This window comes from Kalmanozyma brasiliensis, assembly GCF_000497045.1.
Source record: "Kalmanozyma brasiliensis GHG001 unplaced genomic scaffold PSEUBRA_SCAF11, whole genome shotgun sequence".
Taxonomy (NCBI): Eukaryota; Fungi; Basidiomycota; class Ustilaginomycetes; order Ustilaginales; genus Kalmanozyma; species Kalmanozyma brasiliensis.
This window is the reverse complement of record NW_015961950.1, coordinates 914-25886: the sequence shown is the minus strand read 5'-3', so window position 1 is coordinate 25886 and position 24973 is coordinate 914. Positions and strand designations below refer to the sequence as shown.

Below are 24973 nucleotides of genomic sequence, written 5' to 3'. Positions count from 1 at the left end.
CACGTATTTCACCTAGCATAGCATACCTAAGTTCGGAGCATCAGTCCATCGCATTTGCAATCGCATCTTGTTCAGCATCATCGTCTTTGTTCGTTAGCTCGGTGTCGAACGCGCCCCTCCTCTCTCGGAATGCACTCGATTCGGAGAACCCTGAACGAGCACCACCGTCGCGAATCGACCGCGACGCTCTCAAAGCTGTCGTCAGAATCACAGACTGCACACGTGTCGATCTCAGCGATGATGTTGAGTTTGATGCGAGTGTGTGCAATTGAAGCAAGGACCTTTTCGCTGAGCAAATCGTCCTTCAACCGGAATCGCATCCCCACCCCGCCCAATTTTCGCCATCCATCGGATCCCTCCCCCAATCGCCCACGCCATACCTACACCCTTTACCATTGACAAACGCATCGCCAAACCACTTCTTCATGAGCAGCGCGACGCTGTTCTTGGCGGCGACGGTGGACGTCTCCATGGTGCTCACCAGGCTCTCGAGGGCGTTGGAGTAGTAGAGATTGTCGTCGATCTCGATGTGCGGGAAGCGATCGGTGGGATGCAGTTGAGGGTAGCTGTCCCATTCGTGGCGTTGAACCCACGAGATCGAATCGCCGAAGAGGGAGTCTAGCAAAGAGACGGGGATGGCGGAGGGGGAAAAAATCTTGACAACCCATTCCTTACCCCCGTCCTGCGGGTGCGTGACGCTGCGCAGGTAGGTGAGGGAGAAGAATTCCAGACGAGGGCCCTTTTTGGAGGTGTCGCCTTTGGCACGACGGACGCTCTCGGACGAAGTGAGGATGGTCCGTGGCACAGCGTCGTTCTCGCCCATGCCAAAGTAGGACCCGCGTGGGCTGGTGCGACTGGTGGTAAGCAGCGTGACGTGCAGATGGACGAACGGTACACCTTTAACTCGGTGCGGCGTGTTGAGCAGCGTGATCCCGCTGTTGTGCCACGGCGTGGCGAGGATGACTGCATCGAACAGCTCCCCTTCGCCGCTCTTTGAGCCTACATACCACTTGGTCCCGTTGGCCGTCGGGTAGCGGATGAGACCCGTCACTTCGCCTTCCACGCCAGTGAGGATGCGTGCGCCGCTCCGCTTGGCGAACTCTTCGAATATGCGAAAGTTGCCCGTCTTGACGCCTGTCGCTCCGGACGCAGCGAGGCTGACCATGGCCCCAAAGGCATGAATCGCATCCGTATCCTGGGCATAGTTCACCCGCGTCGCAGCCTCGACCATCTCCTCGATGAACAGTTCGCCCACTCGATGGTCCTTGAGGAACGCCATGCCTGTTTGGCCGACCAAACTCGATGCGTTCACAGCCTCTGCAAGCTCGCCTACGGTAGACCATGGGTACCCGGACACCGTCTCCTTTCTCTCTTTCTCCCCCTCCCTCTCCCTCGAATGCAGAAACGGCGCCCGATACAGCCCGCTGAACCACCCCAATTGCCTCGCCACCAACCCCTGCGTTGTCACCGCCCCATACCCATACCTCAAAAAGAACCTCGCGCTCGTCCACCAACTCCCCTGGTCGCCAGTGAATAGGAACTGCTGACCATCCCAGATACCCGTTTCGCCACCAACACCCGTATGTGCGCCTGTGTCCAGTTTGAAGTCCTGCACCGCCCGGCGAAGGTTGTAGTTGACATCGGCGAAGATGCTCGCTCCGAGCTCGATGGGGTCGTAGGAGGTGTTGGTGTAGGGGTGCGTGATGGCCGCTCGCCCACCGAGGATGGGGGATCGCTCGAAGAGGGTCATAGAAAGGGTGGTGGTGTGGTTGAGGGAAGAGAGGTGCGACGCGGCGGTGGAAAGGAAGTATGCTGCAGATGTGCCGGAGGGGCCCCCGCCGACAATGGCGATGCGCCGGACGTCGGCGGTCTCTCGAGATGGGAAGAGTGGCGGTTGAGGGACATCGGACTGTGTTCGTGGTGTGGTGGTGGCGTCTTGTGCGGCCGAGAATGGATGCTGATGCGAGACGACCGCGTGGACGAGTGCGAGGAGGAGGGTGAGGTGCGCTAGCAGCGAGATGCGGATCATCGTTGCTGAGCCCGCCCAAGCAGGGGCCGTTGCGATTCCGCTAGACTGACTTCAACTAGGGCGCAGAGGATAGGGCTGCAACGACGGCAGGTGATCGATCTGCCCAAGACGGTCTTGAGCCGCTCCTGATGGGAGTGTGAGCAAGATGATGGCAGAAAGCCCGCGAGACGATGATGAGAGGCAGGATAGGTCCTGTCAGCTCTAAGGAAATTCAGGGTCTCGCGCAGGGTTTTGGTTGCGCATGGGGCATCGTCAGCGCGCAGCTGCAGCTTTTTCTGCCGAAAAAAAAAAAGAGAGCCTAATGCGGTGAACCAAAAAAATTGAGGTCGCAAAAATGCAGCCTTTCGGGCATCCCATCAGGCTCTTGGCCCGCCATCGCGCAATGGACGAGGCACAATTTTCTTACACTGATCATCAACCATTGCGCGAGATCCGTGACATGTTCGCAAGAGGAGCTGCGTTTCTACCGGTGACATTGAGAAGCCCTGCGAGTGTAGGTAAACGGCGGATGGTAGACTACATGATTAGAAGGAAACGGAAACAGGTGACTTAAGAGGGGTAGGCAGGGACGGAAAGCGAAGGGATCCGTGACAAATTGTTCAATTGGGAAGGGGTTTCGCGACTAGACACGGACCGCAGAGTCGACCAGCGGCCTGCCTTCCATACGCGGGTGCCAGTCGGCGCGCGGCTGATCCAGCATCGTCTGCGAGTGGGCGAGTGGCGATCGGGCGTGGGTGGCAATGGGAGGAGGGGGAACAGCAAAGTAGTAGGGACCGGCGGACGAGCGTTGCGACGCCTCGTCCTTGTCGCCGTCGGACACTCTGCGGCGAGCAGGCGAGCGGTCGTCTTCGTCGGAGTCCTCAGCCCAGCGCTTGACGCCGGGAGAAGCACCGTTGACTCTGCTCGCCTCTGTAGGCGGTGGGTGCGCTGGGTGGGCGTGTGGCGAATACGGACGGTACTCCCTCATGTGTTGCGGCGCTGAAGCATGAGTGAAACCTTGAGCGATACCCTTGCCAAACGCGTTCGACGGCAGACCACCGACCCTCGGGCCGTTGCCCGCCTCGCTGCTGCTGCTGCTCCCGCTGCCGCCAGCCATTTGCCCTGCACCACGTCGCTCTTCGTCCCCACCCGGTCGGCCAAAGCGCCTGAGGTCGTCCTTGTCATCAGGCGGACTGCGGTGGTTGCCATAGCTGATCGGGTGGCTCTCCATGGGCATTCTGTGCTGTCGGTCTACGACGCCCTCCAGCTCGCGAATGTACTCCAGGGCGCGCTTGAGGATGGTCGCTTTGCTATCCTGCCCGTCGCGGCAGGCAGGAATGGCCTGGCGCAGATCTTCAAACCCGGTGTTGATGCTTTCGCGACGCTTCTGCTCCGACAGGAGATGGGCGACTCGACGGTTGGCGTTGACGGTGGTGGGTGGGGCGGGCGCCGGTGCGACCGAGGTGCCGGCTGCAGTGTTGGGGCGGGGAGGCTCCATGCCCGCCATCATGCGCATCGGAGCTTGACCGGGTGCGGCACTGTGACGACGTGGCTCGGGCGGGCTGTAAGGGCCAGGTCCATACGGTCGAGCGGCGGAATACCTTGCATCGTCCTCGCCGGTACGAGGGCGGACACGACGTGCGTCCTCCGCGAGATCCTCCATGGGTCGACCTTGCGCATAATGCGGGCCAGGTCCGAAGCCAGGCCCATTCTCGTATCCATACGCTGGCGGACGGGCTCGCTGGTCCTCGCGCCACCGCTGCTGCTCCTCCATCGCTCGCTCGCGTGCGTACTCCGGATGGCCAGGGGGAGGCGCAGACCTCCACGCTCCTTCATCGCGCATCCCTGCGGCTGGCGGCGCAGGCATTCGCTCGCCCGATCGCTGCCAAGGTGGCATGCGCGGACTATATTCTTTGGCGGGCGGGAAACGGTCGTGCGTGCGCCAAGCCTCGTCAGTGGGGGGTGAGTTGCGCTCGTACGGACCGCTGTGCGCGAACTTGGAGGAAGGAGGGCCGTAGGGTTCGTCGCCGCGAGGGTAAGGGCCGGAGCGGACAGGCTCCATGTCGCGGGCGGGCGGCAAGCGAGGGAGAGGTCCAGCAGGTGGAGAGCGTCGGTGGTCCATCACAGAGGGTGGTCGCAGAGGAGCGCGGCTGGACGGGGTGGTGGATCTAGGATGCGGCGAGCCCTCGTGGGACGAGAGGGCCGAAATGGGCGGGAGGGTTTGGCGGTCGCCTTCGGCGGAGCGGGTGGGGAACATGGCTGGTCGACGTGTCAATCAGGTGAAGACTAGGGTAAAGTCGCAAGATGGGCTGCTTAAGCGTCTGTCTGTATGCAGTCGGTACTGTAGCAAGAGCGCTGAGGACCTTTGCAAGTGATCGAACAATGTGGCGAGGCAGCTACCTTCGTCGATGGCGGTAACAGTGGTAGAAGGTTCGGCCAAAGAAAGCTTTCCACGACGATGAGTGTGGTGCAAGAAGCGTTATAAACGGACAGTACTAGGGATGATGTCGTGAGCTGGGAAGACAAGAAGGAGAAGGATGATGATGATGGTTCTGGCGAGAGCTGTGGGCGAAGCGGGGATGATCTGAGAAGGGAGGGGAGGAGGAGGAGGCGAAGGGGATGAAGGGTACCCCCTTAAAGATGCGCAGCGCTGGAAGAACAATGGGCGAGCAAGCGTTACGGCAGAGCAAGTCTGGGTTCGGTCACCTGAGCTGTCATGCAAAGTTCACAGGGAGCGAGCAGATGCTTTGTGTGTTCGGTAAAAGGGCCATGTCCAGCAGCTGCGCAGGCGGGTGGTGGGGCGATCAAGCGGAAGAAGGTAGGCGAGGCCAAGATCCAACGGCTTTCTGCTTAGTTCCCATGCGGGTGAGCTATTGTTCAGATGGTGAGCGAGCGCCGCCTGTTTCATGCCGAGCGGACAAAAGCGTGAACAAGCAGGTTGACTGATGCCAAAAACAGAAGCGAGGTGAGCCAGAAGCGCCATTTGAGCGGACAACAAGACAAGCAGGAACAAGCCGCACTGACCTCACTATCTCACTCAAGGCATGCATGCAATGCAGGATGTCCAAGCGAAGCGAGCGAGACAAGCTTGTCGAGGAGTCTAAGCCATCGCTGCATTACCATTACGAATCAGCCAGGCTGCAGATGAGACCAGCGCAAAGGCGAAGGCAAGAAAGTAAAAGAAACAAATAAATCCCCAATTTCGAAGCATTCGCAAAGGCCGAAGCACAGGCATTTGAACGCATGAATCAGCTTTCTTAGGGTAGATATACACTGGAACCCGCTCGGGCATGAGCGGCAGGATGCTCTTTCATCGTTTCACTTGCCAGCTCAGCACAAGGCGAGTGTTTCAAGGCGGCGGCGGGGGACCCGAAAATGTGGTTGAGAAAGCGTCGGAGGGAGAAATAATGAATTGGCAAGAGCCTGGCAGTCAGCGTGTTGATTCATGGGTAAGTCAACGCAGCTTTTCTCAATTTGATCTCGGAAGTGTGCCGCGATAATCGCTTTTGTGATCAGATGGCGCCGCGTGCGTGCGTGTGCGTGTGCGTGATGCCACAAGTTAAGTTGCTTTGCAGCTAAAAACATCTGGGTCCTGACTCTGGGTTGCGGATCTTGAAGCGCACCACTGCAGCGGGTGTCACGATGCGAATCCAAGTGGGCTGACCCAAATTGCGAACAAGAGTTACAGTAGCATCTGCTCATCGCCATTGTTCGTCGCTTGCAAGCATGCCGTAGCCGCACCTGCTTAGCTCACAATGACCAACTGAGCAGGTGGGAGCGGCGCTTTTCAATGAACAATGGGTACAAGGCTTGCTAGAGCGCGCACCTTGCGCACTCGACGCAATGCTCGTTTGAGGAAAGCAGGACGGCGGTGGGCATATCAGCGCGAGGTTCGCACAAGGCTGATGGCGAGTGTTTGTGGATACGATGCAAGACACAGCATTGCCCTTCCGTCTCGAGATGACAGAAGACAGGGTCGTTGCATGAGAGAGACAAGGACAAAGCGTGCCCGAAAGCGGTATTCAGCAGGGCTAGAGAGACACACATCGAGAGGGAGCAGGAAAGGGGGTAAGAGAGAGAGAGAGACACAGCTAAGAGTCTTCGGCATTTCTCGGCGTTGAGCAATTTTACGTTTTCATTTGCCCTCCGACGGGATGAGATTCAGGTGCAAGAGTCGCTGTTTGTCAATCTCGCTTCCAGAAGCGGTGTGACTAGATTGAACTGCCCCTCCCGTCAAACTCTCTTTCCTAGCTTTCAACGTCTGGAAAAGAAAAGTCACATGAAGCCGGCCAGCCAGTCGACCGCAAGCAACGCGTACAGCCGAGTTCTATTAATGGGATCTCGTGCTGACGGAGTGACAAACTCGGCTGCACACAGACATGCGCGATCAGGCTCGATCCCACCTCGCTTACTTTCTGAGTACGCCACTCCTTTTTTCGCGTCCCTTGTTTGGTCCGCAGATTTCAAGCTCGTCCGCTGGTGGAGCCGCCACCAATGCACACAACTCACCTTCAGCCGAGAGTCCCGCCTGAGACCTGCTCTTCCCTAGCTCGAGAATGCTGATGCGGTCGACGATCCTTGCTCATGCGCTAGCCCTTGTTGCCGCGTCTTGTCTCACACAGGGTCGTGCCTGGTCATGTCAAGACCTGCACGGTTTGCTTCGATCCCGAATCCGCATCTTGGCGAGAGAAAAGAAGACGAGCATCGACATGAATCATACAGTCGCTTTCGCCGAGCCAAGAACGTGCTTGTCGGCATGGATACCTTGGCAACGCCTTGTCTGCACTGCTTTGGCCGGCACTTCCGTCGACACGGTTGCCACCTTTTCAAAGTCACACAGAGGTAGCGGGCCAAAGACCTGAAGACCCCACTCGTGCTCGGTGCGCAATGTCGATGAGGGACAGCGAATCTCTCAACCGGCAACGAGTGTTGCTCGATGGTCAGGCGGCACGGGTACAAGCAGTGTATGCAGCTAGCCCATGCTTCTTTAGTTGTTCGAACAACAATGACAAAGCGCAAGCTCTGATCCCTTCTCGGTTCGAGCCGCATCTGGTTCTTTGTTGTCCGAGATCTACATGTGGAAGCCAGCAGCCTCTTGCCGACTATCATCGACATCTTTGTGAGTGATATGTGACCTCGGACTCTGCCAAACCAGCCAAACAAACCCGAGTCGAATGCGACAAGAGCAGCGGATAGTCGACATGAACGAAACCCGGGCGAAGGGCATACTGTAAATTGGTTTCCCCGTTCACCGCGGCGAATGTATGTCGAGGATGCAGGTCAGCCACAAATCTGGCTTCACATGCAGAGGACCCTTTCGATCGTTCCTCGTTTCAATCTAGATGCTCCGCACAAGCAACCGGCAATCCGAGCTCGTGACATCGAAGCTGCCTCTCTCTCAAAAGAAGCAAGCTCAAATTCGTCTTGGTTTTGTCTCTCCGCTGCTTTGCCACTCCGCCTGCGCTAGTTCGGTTTCGTGTTGTAGCAGCCTTCCCGATCGGTCCCAGCTTCGGGCCAATTCGCATTGGCCATGCAAAATGTCTGTGTGCCGGCGAGACATGTCTCGAACGGAACAGTGTATGATGAGTTCTGTACCAAAACATGCAGCTGCAGCCCGAGTTAACCGAGGCAGCTGAGCACCTCGATCCACAGAAACAAGCCTTCCCGCCTCTTCTTTCCTGCCATCAGGGGTGGCTTCCATCAATCGGCTTGGCCGGTGCCGGTATCGCTCTCCAATCTGCGACGATCGTGTTCGTTGAGGCCTGCTCCGAGATAGCCGTGCCTGGCTGCTCCGCCGAACCAATGGCCGTCATCGCCACGCATCAGGTCTGGTTACCGCCCGAACAGATCAAAATCTGTAATTGAAAATCAAAGCAAAGGGGGTTGGCTGCCGCCCTTTGACACTCCGATCCGGTTCCTAGCTGACTGCTCCCCTGCTTGCGGGTATGTGAGCGGAGTATACAGCACGACCTGGACTCGAGGCGAAGAGTCGGTCACGCCCAGAATGCGATTCCACTCATCTGTTTGAAGTGTCCAGTGTGGAACAGAGTGAGCCCGAGTTCAAGACCGAAAGGACGCCGACACCAATTTTCCGTATGAATGGCTGGCGGCTCTGCGGAAGGCAATGCAAGCGCCGCGTTTCTATTGTCGTGACGTTGAGAGGAGGAAAAAGGGTCCGAAGCGCATCGACTCGGTCTTGACGTTGCTAATTGGTGCGAGTGTAGTCGTCGCTCGATCTGGCAGCTTGTCGAGCCTCACATGCAGGCTCGGATGGTTTCAATCTGTCCCTTGTCAGAACATCAAATTGATTGGCCTTACGATTCGCTTGCTTCCGACGGGATTGTCTATGCATGGGTTAGCTGGAAACGCTCCGGTGTCGTGAGGGCAGCTGGACGACCCGCAGGTATCCCGAAAAGGTCACGGATGCACCCGCTTGCGGGCAGCGCGTCGGTCAATCGTTCAGCATCACCCAACAATGAACCCAAGGTTCGTGCGGGCCATGAGTAGAAGCGACCATTTTGGCGGTACAGACCGCACACACAGCCATACGCATGCAGTCGGCCAACCTGCTCACGTTTTGGCGCGCATCCATCCAACCGCTTCGTTCTCATGTTCTTTTCAATGCTTCGATCTCCGCTCCTGAGATTCTCCCGTTCATCACGGGCACATGAGCGCGCGTGCCTGTGTACGTACATCCACACAGACAATGGAGTCTCCGTTTGATGCGACTGCCGTGGTGCGGATCAACATCCGTGCCGAGACCTGCTGACGCCTTTGCCTGGTGGATTCGCACTCCGGTCGTTGATAAAACACGATGCCCTTCCTCACCCAGTAGAGCTGACCTCGAATCGGATGTGCCTTTTCCCCCTCAGCTCCGACCCTGAGGGGTTCGATGGTGTGCTGGAACCAAAGTGTGTCACCCCCGGCTGTCTGCGTGACACGTCTTAACCGGATCGAATCGAATCAGTGGGGTCAAGCCGCTCAAACGGGTAAGGAGACACTGCCCTTGTTTACAGGTGCATGAACCCACATGGCACTTACATTAGCACTCGCCCCTTCGTGTTCCAAGAACTTTGTCAGTGCTCGCCCTTTGTCCTTTTGTGAACCTCCTTTTGTTTTGGCACGACTCGAGCGGTTCACCTTACCGTTCCGAAGAGGTCACGCAATCATGCGACGAACGAACCTCGCGAGGGTACATTGTGCATATGGGATGTGGATTGTTCTGCTTGACTGCAGAACTCCAACGGAAGCAGTTCAATGGAGTTGATGAGGAGAAAATCCCGCTCTTAGCGCTCGTCGAGTCGCCTCGTGCACGATCATGATCGTGTCTCGAATCCTCTGCCTGGCTAGAGCGGCGGAAATCACACAACCTGCTGCCGTCCTCACCCGGAGAAGGGGCAAAGCAATAGGTAGGCCGAGCCGATAGCGATTGCACGAGGTCACTCGCTTCGAGCGTGGAGCTCGTCGACCTTTCACACATGCCTCACACGGGCAGGCAAGCAGCACGGGTCATTCGAATACCTCACTATGGAATCGTGTCAGCATTCGCCGGCAATACAGACGGCCGCACGTGTAGCATCGTCGAACAGGCATAAGCGAGGCGTACATCCGGCTCGCTAGGCGATTCGCCTGATGCGTCTTGGTTTGTGGCGGCGTGTTCTCCTGCATGCAGACGCTAGACGCTAGTGCCTAGCGCATTGTAGCTCCTTGTTGTGCAATTCTTTGTCAAGCGAGCCGCACAAATTTCCCAACGGTCCGGAGCGACGCCATTGTCTGTCTTTTGACCTAACCATGGTCGACGTTGGTGTGCGAATCGCCCATTAGTTTGCATGCTTAGGCCCGTCGATCGATGCGATCCAGCTGGGACCGGCTGGTGCGCACAATGTGCCGAGCCGAACCAATCCAAGACACACGAAAGACCCGACCCAGGACAGATGACAATCGGCGGGGTCGGTCAGCAGCGATTGTAGACTATCATGGAAGCGAGACGATGCGAGTCGAGGGCGGAGTCCGGTCTAAACTATCAGCCTAAACAGCACAAAGACACCCGAGCGGTCCGGAGCGTTTTCAGCGTGACTTTTGTTCTGGTCTTCCGGTGCAAGGACAAGCCACCTTGCACTTTCGCGCTCCGAAAACGCATTTTCTTGTTGATGCCACCCAGGTCTGCCCCTTTTCACCCTTATTCATTATTTTTGTTTGGAGCAAGCCGCATCGAAGCGAACCAGATCGAAGACTCGATGCTAGGATAAGACGTTCAGTAGATGGCATAGAAGCTGCAAAATTTGCTGTCAGCATGCTTCTGGCCCAACCGACGCCATCGAACAATGGCTTGCTGATCCTAACACAAAAGAAATGGTGCTCGACGACGTGTGTCGGCGAGCTCCCGTGGCGAAGCAAGCGAGCGTCCACGGGAATGCGCGTATCTGTTTTCTTTTTTCTCGGCTGCCTGCAAAAGAGCACACGCACAGATGAGATTTTTCTCTTTCTTTTAATCGGAAGAACTGATTTTCCGTCAGAGCTATTCTCGGACCCGTGGACGCGAGGCTAGTCGGTCACTCGGGCGACACATTGAGTTTGGTTTCATTCTTTTCAAAGATAGATAGCTCGACGTAACAATGGCCCTGAAAAATCGATGCCCACCGTTCCTGCCCCCCTTGAAGCAATTGGAACGGGCCGTGTTGGAGGTCGATCCACCGAATTACATTTCCTCCAAATTGATTTAAGTGAGGCCGCTCAACTTGTAATCCAGCAGTCGCTTTCCATGAATCGGTGATAACGATGGCGAGCCATGTCGAGGCTGTGTGTGCTCTGTGACCTCGCAAAGGCGGACTGTCGGTCGGTGTTGGTCTCTCCAACTCCACTCTCTCTCTGTCAAGCGACGCAGCAACACACGCAAGCCTCGACAACCACACAGCGCGCACGTCCGTCATCTTCGCGCGATTCGCATCGATTGCTATCAACTCTCACTTCTTCCTACATCCATCCTCGTCGTTTCGTCTTCGGTCCTATATCTTCTCATCATGGTGAGTACGCGCGCTTCAGAGCGGACTGCAGCCAGAAGCAATGGCTGACATCCTAGTGTTGTTGCCGACCCTTTCTTCTGAACGCATCATCGCGCAAACTACTCTGTCTCGACATCTCGAAACACACGTCATCCGCTCGATTGCCTTTGTTTGCGATCCGATCCTCTCGCTCCGACCGGCGCTACCTTTCTCCGCAGTCGTCCGGCGTCAAAGTCTCCCAGGAGTGTCTGGACAAGTTCCAGGAGCTCAAGCTCGGCAAGAAGCTCAAATACATCATTTACGGCCTCAACGACAAGAACACCGAGATCATCGTGCTCAACTCGTCCACCTCGGCCTCGTACGACGACTTCATCGCCGAGCTGCCACCCGCGGAATGTCGCTATGCCATCTACGACTACGAATTTGAGAAGGAGGGTGCGGGCAAGCGCAACAAGATCTGCTTCTTCACCTGGTCCCCTGATGACGCCAAGATCAAGCCCAAGATGATCTACGCCTCGTCCAAGGACGCACTGCGCAAATCGCTCGTCGGTATCTCGGTCGAGGTGCAGGGCACCGACTTCTCCGAGGTCAGCCAGGAGACCGTCCACGAAAAGGCCAGCCGACAGAGCTTCTAAGCCGCAGATACCGCACAACATCCCATGTTCGGCTGACGAAACACACCTTTTAGCTATACATGACGACCGAGCAATCGATACTTCTCTTCGCAACTTGGCGTACTTTCCCTCAGGTTGTCACGGCATTTTTCCTCTGCAGTCTCACACCACATCTCTGACGGAAGAGGCAAGCTCCCGTGAGCGGTGGATACGCGATGCTTCCATTCCAATTGATGGCACAATACAAGTACAGATGAGGCGGGCCGCGGCAGGGAACGGAGTGAGTGATGGTGGCTGTGCTGTCCAGAGCGTAGCAGCCATGGTAGAAAAGAAGGGGATGGATCCTAATGGGTAAAAAGGCGACTCGTTCATGAGCTTGCCTCGATCATTTGAGCCCTTCGCGGATGGTCGCCGATCTAAGCTTGCTCTGCAGGAAGGCGAGCCGATCCTGGTAGCGCTTGACCACGGCGGCCTTTTGTGTGTAAATGCCAATGAGTTCTGTCTCGAAGGCGGTGACGTCCGCGGAGGTGGAATCGTCATCCATCGGGAAAGACGAATCCGGCGAGACTAGGCCCGACGCCTGAGGAGCCGTGCGCGGTGACCGATATGACGAGGGAGGCGGTGGGCGCGACGGTCGTCTAGCGTGGCTTCCATCCGAGAGATCAAGGCAGGAAACGCAAGCTAGAGGGTTCGACGCTCGTGCTCTCTCCGCAACGTCCTTCCGTACTAGTGGCTCGAGATTGCTGTGCTTGGCCATTAGGGTCTCTTCCAGAGCTGCAAAAGTGGCGAGCATTCGATTGCCCTCGGCTTGCACCACGCTTATCTCCGCTCGGATCTCTCGAGAATGCTTGCCGACGTACTCTGCGCCGAAAAGAGAGGTCGGAGCGACGTCCATCCGAGCGGATGCTGGCGGATTATTGCCTGTAGTCTCGACGTCGCTCGCGTCGTACAGTGACACAGCGCGAAGAGAGTACGCAGTTCTCTCGGCTGAAAAAGCGTCCTCCATGTCGCGAGCCGACGTCTCTGCTTGCTCACGACGTGCTTGGCTGTTAGCTCGGAGACGGCCGAACGTCGACAACCGAGACGACTTTGCAGCGGATGACTGCTGCGTGCGGAACGACGAGGCGCGATGCGACTGACCATCGTCATTCGACAGCTGCGAGGATCTGCTGATCGAGTCGACCCGCATGAGTTTTGATCGACCCGTTGCGCTGCGATGCAAACTGTCCTGACTCGCGTGCGACTCTTGACTGGATTGCTGTTGCGTGGCTTTCGAGGCAGCGGCCTGACCTTTGAACAGCCGCGTGACGTTCTGAAAGCTCGAGGGCTTGCCACTGTGACCGCTGCGGATGGAGGAAGAGATTGAAGCCGCAAACCCGAGCGAAGATCTGGATCTGCCCGTGTCGACGTCGAGCAGATCCGAAGAGAGCCTCGCGTTGCTGCTTACACTGTCGTCCGCAACGGCAGGCCTGAGATTCTGGTCGCTTCCAGTCAAGCTGAGCGCGAGCGGTGCGCTTGCTGGGCTTGTTGGCGTACAACGCTGCTCGGCGCGCATCATCCGGTCGAATACAGCCTGGCGTAGGATACGATATTCGCTGTCGGTGAGAAGGCCGTCCGCATTCGCCACTGCTAGCTCGTTCAATCGTGCCGCCAGCTCTGCAGAGGTCATGCCAGAGAGATCGGCGCCAGCAGCATCTTTGCTCGACGGACTGATAGCACGGGTATGCAATGTAGGGTGGAAGGCGCTGTTCGGATGTAATGCGCGGCTGGTCGACGAGGACCTGGACCCAGCCGAGCCGGGGCGCGATGCCGAAGTCAAGTCTGCAGACCCTCGAGAAGCGGAAGCTGCGTACTGCGACGGCGATGCATCCCTGCTGTGAGCCGTCGACAGCTTCCCGACAAGCCCTCGGGCGACCCCATCGGCGTTGGAAGTCGGCCTGGACGGCTTCCTGTAGCTCGATGGAGGATGCGATGGCAAGCGTGACGATGACCCTGAGGGGCGGGCATCTTTGACGGCGCGCTGAATAGCTGGCGAAGGTGCATCGCCTATGCCTCCGCCTGGACCTGTGGAAGATGAATAGCTAGTCCGATAGGTCGGCGTATGCGAACTGGAAGAGGCCACCGCAGGCTTGAAATGGTACGAAGCTTCTGGGGCCTCTCGCCGATCGACATTGGCGCGTCTCCCAAAGCTTGTCAAGATCGCCTTCATGGCTGGGAGCTTTGCGAGATGCGGCTGAGTCGTAGATTGAGATCCCAGTCTAAGCGGTGGAAGGGCAGAATCGACTATGCAGATGAGCCCGTGACAGGCGTCGATGCTGCGTGTTGAAGTCAGCGGCCTATGAACGGCAACGAGAAGACGTCATGGCGGCTCTGGAGAGCTCTGAGCTTGATGCCGCGCCGACAGATGGTGATGGAGGTTGGTGTAGTGATGCAAGCAAGGTAAAGCAGTATCAAAGGGAAAGCAGCGCGAGGGCAACAGCATTCTGCACCAGTCACTTGACAGCAGCGGGCGATTCTGCGCTGGACCCTAACCAACTTTGTACCTCGCTTTGGACTGCCACGGCGTGCTGCAATGCAACTCTCTCACATGGCCGTTCCCACGCGTTCGTCGGAGCACCCTGACAGAAATTCAGGCAGCGAGAAGAGGGAGACAGAAAGCGCGTATTACGTTTGCTGCTCGGGGTGCCTCAAAGACACAGGGACGGAGCGAGTTCTCTGTCCTTCAGCTCATCACAAGAGGTCACATGCTACTCAAGCGAGGGCGCAAGGCTCTCTGTCGAGTGATAACAGGACAGTCCTGGAAGCAGTACAGATCTGGGCGATTGCAAAGACGTTCGGTCCTGCATATCATTCGAGCTCGAGTCTCCTCGGCCAAGGCCCGCCGCTCGTTTTTTCATCTTGCAAGGTGGCCGGACGGGCCCTTGACGCAATGAAGCTCGATCAGACCCCCTTGCCTTCCTCGGCAGGGTCGCCTGGGGTCTATGGGTGACCCCCGTCAAGCTGAAAGCGGCCCACTGTCACAACGCCAGTCGGACCTCTTCCGACCCGATCGCGTCGACCCGATATCGGAGACTGCCGCGGTCAGGTGTTGGTCTCGCTTTCCTTCACGCGTTCGCTGTAATTTATTAATTTATTTTTTTAAAACAGGAGACGAAAGTAACACAGCAACGGCGGCAGCGGCCCTTGGTTGCCCGCCAAAGGTGGAGATGTTGGTGGTTGCGCTGGGGGGATTTTTCGGGCCCGTTCTCGGGCGGAGCTGCTTTCGAAGCTTTTGCCTTACCATCACATCGATTGGCAAACCATCAGGAGACCCGCCTACACAAAGTCACAGACATCCCGACACTATCATCATTCGAATCGTCGGCTGCTCCGAGGATCGATCGATCGGAAACCAGCCGCAAAGCATCATTGCTTTCGCGTGACGCACTCAGCTTCGGAAGTTACACAGCGAATCTCGACTGGCGCACGGCGCAACACCGCAGAGATGGCGTACAAGAGGTCATCCGTCCTCGTCGGTCTGCCCGATCAGGATCGCGGCTGGGAGGAAGTGCAGGCAAAGACATTCACAAAATGGTGAGTCTCATCGGCACCTGCTCAGCGTTTGCAACTGCATCCCTGATCTGACTCTCTCATTTGCTTTTGATCGACAGGCTCAACACCAAGCTCGAGTCGAGACAGATTCCTCCGATGCGATCACTAGCATCCGACCTCTCGGACGGAGTCAAGCTAGTGCAGCTCATGGAGATCATGGGCGACACAACCCTCGGGCGCTACTACATGAACCCTCGCATGCGCGTACAGAAGGCCGAGAACGTCAACCTAGCCCTCGAGTTCATCAAGAGTCGAGGTGTGGTGCTCACCAACGTCGGTGCAGAAGATATTGTCGATGGCAACCTCAAGCTCATCCTCGGCATGATCTGGACCCTCATTCTCCGTTTCACCATTGCTGACATCAGTGAGGAGGGTGTCACTGCCAAGGAGGGTCTGCTCCTCTGGTGCCAGAGAAAGACGGCTCCTTACCAAGAGGTCGACGTCACCAACTTCACGACATCCTTCAAGAACGGACTTGCACTTTGCGCACTGATCCACCGACATCGCCCCGACTTGCTCAACTACGACGCGTTGCCCAAAGATGATCCTCACGCCTGCACAAGGACCGCCTTTCAGATTGCCGAAGAGCACCTTGGCATTCCGCAGTTGCTCGACGTCGAGGATCTCTGCGACCGGCCCAAGCCAGACGAGCGCAGTGTCATGACCTACGTCGCTCAGTACTTCCACGCTTTCAGCTCCATGGAGCAGGCGGAAGTGGTCAGTCGGCGAGTCGCTACGTTTGCCGACGTCATGCAGGGCGCATGGGTTATGCAGCAGGACTACGAAAGGAGAGCTCTTCACCTCATTGACACCATGACAAGCCTACAGAATGCCTGGGTCGCAGCGACATTCGTAGGGACCTACGCCGATGCTCGAGCTCAGCTCACCCAATTCAACGAATACAAGATCGGCGTCAAGCGCGAGCTGGTCCGTGAAAGAACCGACTTGGCAGCTCTCCTCGGCAACATCCAGACCAAACTCAAGACCTATCATCTTCCCGAATGGATTCCACGGCACGGTCTTAGGCAGGCTGATCTCGATGCTGCATGGGTCACTCTCGCGCTAGCGGAAGCACATCGCAGTCGATCCATCAATGCTGAGATCCGCAAGGCCAAAGAGAGTCTGCGAATCAAGTTTGCCGAGGCTGCCAATGAGTTCGAGCGACAGCTGCGCGAAGTTGCAGGCGGCATCACCACGATCGAAGGCGACTTGAAAGCTCAGCTCGAGGTGGTCAAGCAGCTGCTCGCGCAACTAGATCCCATCAAGGAGCGACTCTCGTTGATCACCACGCTCGAACAGGAATGCACCGACGCCAAGGTGGAAGAGAACGACCACACCATCTTTACGCTCAGCGATCTTGCCTTCGAGTGGGAGCTCGTCCGCGCGAGCGTCTCGAAGAAGCTGGCCTTCATCGAGAATCAGATCGTTTCGCGGCAGCACACCAACCTTACCCCAGCCCAGCTCGAAGAGTTCGAGTCGACATTCCGCTACTTTGACAAGGATGCTTCCAACACACTCACAGTGCCGGAACTGGGCGCAGCTCTTGCCAGTCTGGGCATCATCTATACCGAAGACGACATTGAGCAGATCCACTTGCAGCTATGCGAGACATTTGGCGCTGTCTCGTACGATGCGTTCCTCACCTTTCTTCGCGAGATCACCGAAGACACCACCTCGCCCGATCAATTGTTGGAGGCGTTCCAGGGCCTGGCTGGCGACAAGCCCTACGTCACCGAACTCGACCTGCGTCTGGCGCTGCTTCCTCAGGGATCCATCGACTACCTGAAGTCTGCCATGCCACAGGTCCAAGTCGAAGGCGTCGAGGACGCGGTGTACGATTATGAGGGCTATTTGACCGGGCTGTTCGGTGTAGCTCAGCCATGACCTCGCATCCATCTCTTCCGTGCAATACCCACACACATCGGACGCGATAGTTTGCAAGGAGATTCAGGCCGTGTTGTGAGGGACGAAGAAGCTGTGATCTGACTCATGTGAGCCTGAGCAGTCGAATCGGCAGTGATGAGAGGCAAAAATAGTGAAGCCTTTCGCATGAAAGAATTCTTCGCGTAAAGAGTCACACGAGCTTCGGAGGAACCGGCGCACGGTCTTTTGACCGGCCATTCTGCATCGCTTTCCTTCTTCGTGGCCACAGTTCTCAAGCTTCTTCGTGACTCAACACTCGTCGTCATCACATCATTTCCTGAGCCTCGTCTCCGCTCCATCCGACTCGCCATCTCGATCGTGGATCCTACGGCTCAGCTCATCTGCTACAAAGCGAACTACGTACAGGCTTCAGACACGAGGCGGCACAGCTGTTCGAAGCTCGAAGGTCGACACTGCGGCTTCTCGATTCATTCGTCTCAGTCTCACACCAGATATCGCCAGACTCGGGAGCGGACTAAGGCAAGAGCTAGACCATCAACATGTCACCTGGTGAGAGTGCGACCGCGAGCTCATCCAAAGGGAGCCTCGAGACCCCACACGAACGGATACCTCACCTGTCAATACCTTCTGTCCTCGAACCCAACGAGCCGAAGCCAGGTCTCGTCGATGCAGCAGCGACGGGCCCACCGTTCGCCTCGGCGCTCGCAGCGGGTGCTCTTTCGGGTCTCACCGTCGATCTGCTCTTCTTCCCGATCGACACCATCAAGACTCGCCTGCAATCCTCACAAGGCTTCTGGGCGGCAGGTGGATTCTCCGGTGTCTACCGCGGGCTCGCCTCGACAGCAGTAGGTTCCGCTCCCGGTGCTGCCGTCTTCTTCACCACCTACGAGTCGATGAAGCCGGCGTTGGTGCGGTGGGCGCCGGGCGTCTTTGGACGCGATGGCACTTTGGGACCTGCAGGCGTGCATATGGGCGCAGCATCGATTGCCGAAACAGCGGCTTGCCTCATCCGCGTGCCCACCGAGGTGATCAAGTCTCGACAGCAGACCATGACGTATGGCAAGGGAACAACCACGTTCCAAGCATTCAAGAAGGTCTTCCAAGAAGCAGGCTTGAGGGGCTACTACCGAGGATTCGGCAGCACCGTCGGCCGTGAGATTCCCTTCACTTGCATCCAATTCCCGCTGTATGAGAGGCTCAAGCTCGAAATGGCTCGATCGAGAGCGAGATCGCAGTCGTCTTCCACCACGACCCTCTCGGATGAGCAGCTCGTGCGCAATCTTCCAACATGGCAGGCCGGACTCGCAGGAAGCATCGCAGGCGCCATCGCTGCCGGCCTCACTACACCGCTAGACGTGGTCAAGACGAGAATCATGTTGCATACCAAGCATGCAGCCGGTGTCGGATCGTCCGCCGCTGCGGCCATGGTCGACTCATTGCCGCGCGGTGTCAACACGGATATCATCCCAACTCTGTTGCATATTGGCAGGACAGAAGGCGTCAAAACGCTGTTCAGCGGATTTGTGCCGCGAACGATGTGGATCGGCCTGGGCGGCGCTGTCTTCCTCGGCACGTTCGACGCCGGAATTAAGGCACTTGCATGAGGTTGCAAGCATCTCCATCGAACATTCACAAGCTCCACAGAGGCTCAGTACGGCGAGCGACAGTCTGGGCTCCATCAACACCACTTTGCCTATAGAGAGGAACTGTACACACATACACACGTCACGCATATTGGGACCGGACGATCACAAGGAAATGCTTATTCTTCATCTCCCATGTGCTACCGCAGGCTCACATTGATGATGCGCACGTCCTGCCTTGGCTTGTCGTTCTTATCCACCTTGACCTCCTCAATCCGCTTGACGACATCCATTCCGGCCTCGACCTTGCCAAACACGGTATGCTTTCGGTCCAGCCACGGCGTCGGCACGGTGGTAATGAAAAACTGGCTTCCGTTGGTGTTCGGCCCCGCATTCGCCATGCTCAGCGTAAACGGCTTGGCATGATTCAAGCTCGGGTGGAACTCATCCTCGAAGTTGCCGCCCCACAGGCTCTCGCCTCCCGTGCCGTCGCCCAGCGGATCGCCCGTCTGCAGCATAAATTTGCGGATGATGCGGTGAAAGATGACCTTGTCGTAGTAGCCCTTCTTCGCGAGGCCGACAAAGTTGCTGCACGTCTTGGGGACCAACTCTGTATAGAGAGTGAGGTGAATGTCGCCCAACGTGGTGTGGAGCGTCGCTGCGGTGTGCTTTGTGCCGCTCGAAGCGGTAGTGGAGCGACGACCGTTCCCGATGGCGGTAGCAGAGGCGATGGTCTGCTCTTCCCGCGTAGGTCGCTCGTTGAACACATCCCGGTTCTCGTTGTCGCCAGCTCCCCCAAGGGCGTCTGGATCGACGCGCGTGAACATGTAGAACCTCGCCCGCCCGTACGCCGTCGCAAACAGTGTCGGATCCACCAATCCCTGTTTCGCCAGCAAGGGGTTTTCAGATGCAGCCGCAGCCAGCGAGGTGGTCTTTTTGTCTGGCGCACCTTGAAACATCGCCACATTGATGAAGCGGACGCTTTCGTCCTTGCCCAGCAGCCGAACACATCGGTCAGTGACAAGGTTGATAAATTTGACGCCGTGCAGCGAGCCGTAAATGAGGAAGTGGCCCGACTCGTCAAATGTGACGTTCCACAGCGCGGGCGAGCTCGCATTGGCCAGGCCAGAGAGGGGGCCGGACGCATTGGAGGACGTGATCTCTCGCTCGAGTGCGATCCTGCGTCCGAACTCCATCTGGTCCAGTCTGAAATTAACTTCCGGCTGCACAGCGGCGCCTTCTCCATCGGCGTCTGCCGAAGCTTCGGGGTTCGGCGCAGGCAGGGCTTGTATCGCTTGCAGAGCCTCTAGACTCTCGTCGTACCGTCGAACAATCTTGGCGGTGCGGAAGTCGAACACGCGGATCTGACGATCGACGATGGAGAAGATGGCAACCTTCTCGCCGTCCTTGGAGAAGGTGAGTGTCGTCGGGACCGTCTTGGTTTTTTTGAAGTCAAACAAGTCGGTGGTCGATTTGAGCTCGAAGATGCCAGGTATTCTGGCTGAGGATGGAGCGGCGAAGGGCTCTTCAGGCACCCAGTACTCGACAAAGCCTGTGATATCGCAGGAGACGACGACGTTGTGCTGTGCGTTGAAGGCAAGGATGTGCACGGGCGAGCGGTGCACTTTTGAAGCTGTGAAGATGGGCTGGTGTGACACAGTTGAAGCCCTCGTTGCTGTCGAGGAGCCTGTCGCTACTTCTTCTGCATCGATGTCACCGCCCTGCTGCTGTTGCACAGGAGCGCTTCTGCCATCGTAGATGCGAACGTTGCCAGATCCCTCGTCGGATACCGCCAGCAGCGTGCGGGCGCTACCTGATCGATGCACCCACGCTAGAGTTCGCGCCTTGTACGGCAGCTTGATCATGTTGATCAGGTCGAAGTTGTCAACATCAAAAACCTTGATGTTGGCCTCAGCATCCAAAGTCGCGTATGTCGCGCCGTCCGCTGAACAGCTCCACGCGATGATCGGTGAAAGATGTGCTCTGTACTGCTTGACGAACTCGACGACCGACGACCCGCTAAACACGGAAGATGCCGGAGCGGAACCATTGGTGGACGCGGCTGATGATGAAGATGCTGGTGGCGCGAGCGACGACTTCTTCCAGAACTTGACCCAGCCATCGACGCTGGTGGTGATGACAAAATTGGATCGTGGAGTAACGGTGACCGAGTTGACCGTATCTCTGTGCATCAGCGACTTGAAGTAGCGGTCGGCGGACGGTAGGTTGGAGAGGTAGGTGGCTTCGTGAGGTAAGACGGGTGCTTTGCGCTTCTTGTGCTGCTGTGCCGGGTCATCTTCGATTGACTCGTGCGCTCGTTTTGATATGCGCTTGTCGGGACCGTGAATTGCAGAGGATGCATCTGCTGCGGGCGGAGGAGGTGGACCAACGTCACCATTATCACCATTGTCGCTGGAATTGTCGTCTATCGCAGGTGCAGACTCAGGCTGCGGACCCGGCGCATCGTCTGAGTCGTCATCTGAGTCCGAGTCGGTCGTGTCGAAAGACTGCGATCTCCTCCTTTGCCGAATAGAGCCATCCTTTTGGATCTGCGGTCCTGGCGTGACAGAGCGCGAGGATGATGCAGAACTCGCCGACCGCGAGGATCCTGCGTCGGACATGCTTGCAGCTTCCTGTGTCGCGGATCGTGGATGAATGGAAGTTGAAGCAAAGGAAGCCTAAGACGAGCAAAGAAGATGCTTTCGCTGCCTCCACGTCCGACTTCCGGCCTGGAAATTTCGAGATGTGGTGCGTTGACCATCCTCGCGTGCAGTTCAGACCCTTCTTGCAATCTTGGACAACCGAACAGTCCCCAGGACCCTCGCTGCTATCACCCGCACCTGACGGAGACGCACAGCCATCTGGATCTGTACCTGCAACATCGATAACTGCAAAGGGTGACATGGACAGCAGCCGCCTCGACGTCTTAGGCTGTCAGCCATCGCTCTTCAAGCTGTACACGCAGATTGCTTTTATCTACGCCATCGTGGACGAGCAGGCCGCGCGAGATGATGCGATAAGAGTCCTTCGCTCCGGACTTGACCATCTGGCGGCACAGCTGCCCTGGCTTAGCGGTCATGTCGTCAACGAGGACAGCAGTCCGAGTCGCACGGGCTCCTACCGCATTGTCGAGAGCAAGGAGATCCCGCTCGTCGTTCAAGATCTGAGCCTTGTCGACGGCGCATTAACATTGGATGAGCTTCGCAATGCTCAATATCCGTTCTCGATGCTTGACGAGAAGCTCATCGCCTCATGCATGACGCTTAACCTCCCCGGACAAACAGCGGGTCTCGTCGCGGAAACAGGACCCGTCCTTGCGGCGCAGGCAAACCTCGTTGCCGGCGGTCTCATTCTCACCATCGTTGGTCAGCACAACGTCATGGACATGGTCGGACAGGCGACAATCATGACCTGGCTTTCAGCAGCATGCGCTGGACGACCACTCACACAGGAGCAGCTCGCGATCGGCAACATGGACAAGAGCAAGGCCATCGATCTGTTCGATGAGCACTGGCAACCGGATGAACAGTGGATCCGTCGTTTGCAAGTTCCGGCTCCGTCCAGCCCTCCATCCGAAGCAGAATTATCGATTGCGGCACCTCAAAGCTTGTGGGCGTACGTGAGCATCTCAGCTGAATCAGTAGCAGCTCTGAAGCGACTCGCAACGGCGACAAAGGACCCAGCAATCGACTACATCACTTCCGACGATGCAGTATGCGCCTTTATATGGAAGCATCTATCTCTCGCAAGAGCTACTCGTCTCGATGCAAAGGCAGCAACGGTGTTTGCTCGTGCTGTGGATCTGCGAAGCCGCCTGGTTGTCCCTGCAACATATCCTGGCACACTGACGAACATGGCGTACAACGAGTCATCAATGGAAGAAGTAGGTCGCTCGTCGCTTGGCCAGATTGCCTCGAAACTGCGACACGCCCTCAACTCACCAAGCGTGGCTCATGACACTCGAGCCTTGGCCACGGTGGTCAACAGGCTCGACGACAAAGGCAGCATCAGCATCACGGCGCCCGTCGATCCGTCTACCGGCATCATGCTGAGCTCATGGGCGTCGGTCAAGCTGCACGAGCTCGACTTCAACCTGGGACTTGGCAAGCCGCTCGCCGTACGACGTCCTGCATTCATTCCCGTCGAGAGTCTGATGTACATGATGCCGAAGAGCTCGTCGGGCGAGACCGTCGTTGGCATGTGTTTGCGGAGCGAAGATTGGAGCGCGCTGATGCGAGATGGCGATTGGGCTTCGCATGTAAGATATATTGGCTGACTGAATTGCGGTTCGCATGCCCCCGACAATGAATTGCACATGATGGCTAAGTCTCCATGCCCTCGGCATTCAGCATGGTGCAATGCATGTACTGAGTTACGTCTGACAGGCTCCTATTCGATCGAAGACTTAGGGCTCAACGTTGTGCGCCGGTCAGACACAACAAAGAGGCATTGAAGTACTGGCTCGGCAAAAGACGAGGTAGCATTTTGGAGCATCGTTCCCGAGAGCCCAAAAATTAGGAACCTACGTCACGTACTGCCACGTGCTGGTAAGCTGACCATGATGTACAGTATACCCGTGTGTTGTCGCTGGTCCATATCAATGCTTTTAGCCTTCAATAGACAAACCATTCCCACTCTCCATCCTCGACTCATACGCGTATCCAACACTCATCACCATGGGTCAAGGTAACAGCAGAGGGAGCGTCTTCGCCGAAGGCCTACCCATCGTCGCTCCGCCCCGGGGTCAGCTGGGTGCGATACCAAACTACACCGACCAGCACCAAGCCCGAACATGGGTCTTCAGCTCGTCTCGGCCTGCCAAGCTGACCACAAAGGACGAGGAGGCAGCTGCTGCGGCAACAGCGAGCTCTGCAATTGCTCATCAAGAGGGCTACTCTGACACGGACAATGAAGATAATCTCGAGAAGCCCAGTGCTACACCGGGCACCAACAGCAGCAGCAATGCGTTCGGCGGCGCGAAGCCGAAACACCGCTTCGAGCCACGTAAGTACTTTGTCTCCGACCCTGCCAACGGTACCGTCGCCTTCACCTTGCGCCGGCGCTTGCACAAGGGCATCATCGAAGACATCGTCGTCGCCGATGCAGAAGGACGACCGCTGTATCGCGCGATCAGCAAGCACGGGTGGAAATCTTCTTTTGGCACCTTCCACGCCTACGCATACAACGAGGAGGCACAAGCGGCAGATGAGCATGCGGAGGACCAGGAAAAGAAGCAGGACAGAGACTACCTCGTGGGACTGGCGCAGGACGAGGCGGACGAGACCCTAGGTGTTCGGGCGAGCTTTACCATCACCGTTAGGTACCGAACGCGGATCAAGCTCAACATTGCAGCAAGTACGATTGCCGATGGCGGCGCTTCAGCCAAGCTCGTCGAAGACGCGAAGAACAGCTTGTCTGGCGAGCCTCTGGATCGGGTGCATATGCAGATGCGTGTGCAGCGAAGCCACGGCGCACTGATCATGCAGCAGGACGGCGAGCGAGTCATGACCAAGAAGGAGCGCGAGAAGGCATCCAAACAGGATTCGCTCCGCGCACATCAAGTGAATAGCAACAGCGCTGGCGCGCTACCTCACGACGACGACGAAGAGTCAAGCGAGGGCAAGAAAAAGCATTTCTGGAGCAAGAGGAGCAGCAAAGACAGCGAGGACGAAGAAGAGGAAGATGACGAAGACACCCAGGTGCAAGCGCTCGGTGGTCAGTCGCTGCTCAAGCTTGGGACCGTCGAGTCGCGCAAAGAAACGGGCTTCTTCAAGCGGACCTTCTTTCCAAGCTGGGACGTCACCGTTGCGCCACGCATCGACCCGACAATGATCGCAACCTCTATGGTCGTCGCTGAGATCGTCGCTGAGCAGGCGGCTGCGGCTAGCGGCGCAGCGGGGACGGCAGGTGGCACCGCTGCTGTTGTGTCGGTGTGACGCATTTGGCAATACGGGGTTACAAATTTCATCGTATTTTCGTGCCAAAACTTCTGAGAAATTTCACTCGGTGACCCTCGCGCGCGACGAGTTGGACAGATTGCCCCCCAAATTCCGATTTCACAAAGTACCCCTCTTCCTTCCCGACCACCACCATCCCCGTTGGTCTTGGATTTTGGATTTTCGCATTTTCCTCTGCCCCGTGTGGCCATCTTTGGATCTCACAGCCCTGAGTGGCTTTTTCGCATTTTTGGCCTCGGACCTCAGCCATTCTCGCAGCCCGGTGTGGCATTCTTGCAGACTTGCAGCCCCGTGTGGCAGTCTATTGGCCTCTCGCAGCCCCGTGTGGCATTCT

General features: G+C 57.2%; 9 protein-coding genes across 9 annotated transcripts; 5 read left to right on the top strand and 4 right to left on the bottom strand.

Annotated features, from left to right (window-relative positions):
• Positions 1–304: 304 nt before the first annotated feature.
• On the bottom strand, positions 305–2029 carry PSEUBRA_000867 (Prenylcysteine lyase; the record flags this gene model as incomplete). The annotated part of the gene is made up of 1 exon (XM_016434170.1): positions 305–2029. One exon carries the CDS (start codon positions 2027–2029, stop codon positions 305–307), a length of 1725 nt encoding a protein of 574 aa, XP_016294269.1.
• Positions 2030–2651: 622 nt separating this feature from the next.
• Positions 2652–4265, bottom strand: PSEUBRA_000866 (Myc-type, basic helix-loop-helix (bHLH) domain protein; the record flags this gene model as incomplete). The annotated part of the gene is made up of 1 exon (XM_016434175.2): positions 2652–4265. One exon carries the CDS (start codon positions 4263–4265, stop codon positions 2652–2654), a length of 1614 nt encoding a protein of 537 aa, XP_016294268.2.
• A 6763-nt stretch (positions 4266–11028) lies between these two features.
• Positions 11029–11645, top strand: PSEUBRA_000865 (Actin-binding, cofilin/tropomyosin type; the record flags this gene model as incomplete). The annotated part of the gene is made up of 2 exons (XM_016434191.1): positions 11029–11031; positions 11229–11645. The coding sequence occupies 2 exons, from the start codon at positions 11029–11031 to the stop codon at positions 11643–11645; spliced, it is 420 nt and encodes a 139-aa protein (XP_016294267.1).
• A 364-nt stretch (positions 11646–12009) lies between these two features.
• On the bottom strand, positions 12010–13833 carry PSEUBRA_000864 (uncharacterized protein; the record flags this gene model as incomplete). Its single annotated transcript, XM_059464517.1, has 1 exon — positions 12010–13833. The coding sequence occupies one exon, from the start codon at positions 13831–13833 to the stop codon at positions 12010–12012; it is 1824 nt and encodes a 607-aa protein (XP_059321089.1).
• Positions 13834–15108: 1275 nt separating this feature from the next.
• Positions 15109–17099, top strand: PSEUBRA_000863 (EF-hand, Ca insensitive; the record flags this gene model as incomplete). The annotated part of the gene is made up of 2 exons (XM_016434187.1): positions 15109–15197; positions 15275–17099. The coding sequence occupies 2 exons, from the start codon at positions 15109–15111 to the stop codon at positions 17097–17099; spliced, it is 1914 nt and encodes a 637-aa protein (XP_016294266.1).
• Positions 17100–17638: 539 nt separating this feature from the next.
• Positions 17639–18703, top strand: PSEUBRA_000862 (Mitochondrial substrate/solute carrier; the record flags this gene model as incomplete). The annotated part of the gene is made up of 1 exon (XM_016434186.1): positions 17639–18703. The coding sequence occupies one exon, from the start codon at positions 17639–17641 to the stop codon at positions 18701–18703; it is 1065 nt and encodes a 354-aa protein (XP_016294265.1).
• A 179-nt stretch (positions 18704–18882) lies between these two features.
• Positions 18883–21303, bottom strand: PSEUBRA_000861 (Cyclophilin-like peptidyl-prolyl cis-trans isomerase domain protein; the record flags this gene model as incomplete). The annotated part of the gene is made up of 1 exon (XM_016434172.1): positions 18883–21303. One exon carries the CDS (start codon positions 21301–21303, stop codon positions 18883–18885), a length of 2421 nt encoding a protein of 806 aa, XP_016294264.1.
• A 281-nt stretch (positions 21304–21584) lies between these two features.
• Positions 21585–22958, top strand: PSEUBRA_000860 (Transferase; the record flags this gene model as incomplete). The annotated part of the gene is made up of 1 exon (XM_059464502.1): positions 21585–22958. The coding sequence occupies one exon, from the start codon at positions 21585–21587 to the stop codon at positions 22956–22958; it is 1374 nt and encodes a 457-aa protein (XP_059321088.1).
• Positions 22959–23358: 400 nt separating this feature from the next.
• PSEUBRA_000859 (uncharacterized protein) lies at positions 23359–24618 on the top strand (the record flags this gene model as incomplete). Its single annotated transcript, XM_016434190.2, has 1 exon — positions 23359–24618. The coding sequence occupies one exon, from the start codon at positions 23359–23361 to the stop codon at positions 24616–24618; it is 1260 nt and encodes a 419-aa protein (XP_016294263.2).
• Between the last annotated feature and the right edge of the window lie 355 nt (positions 24619–24973).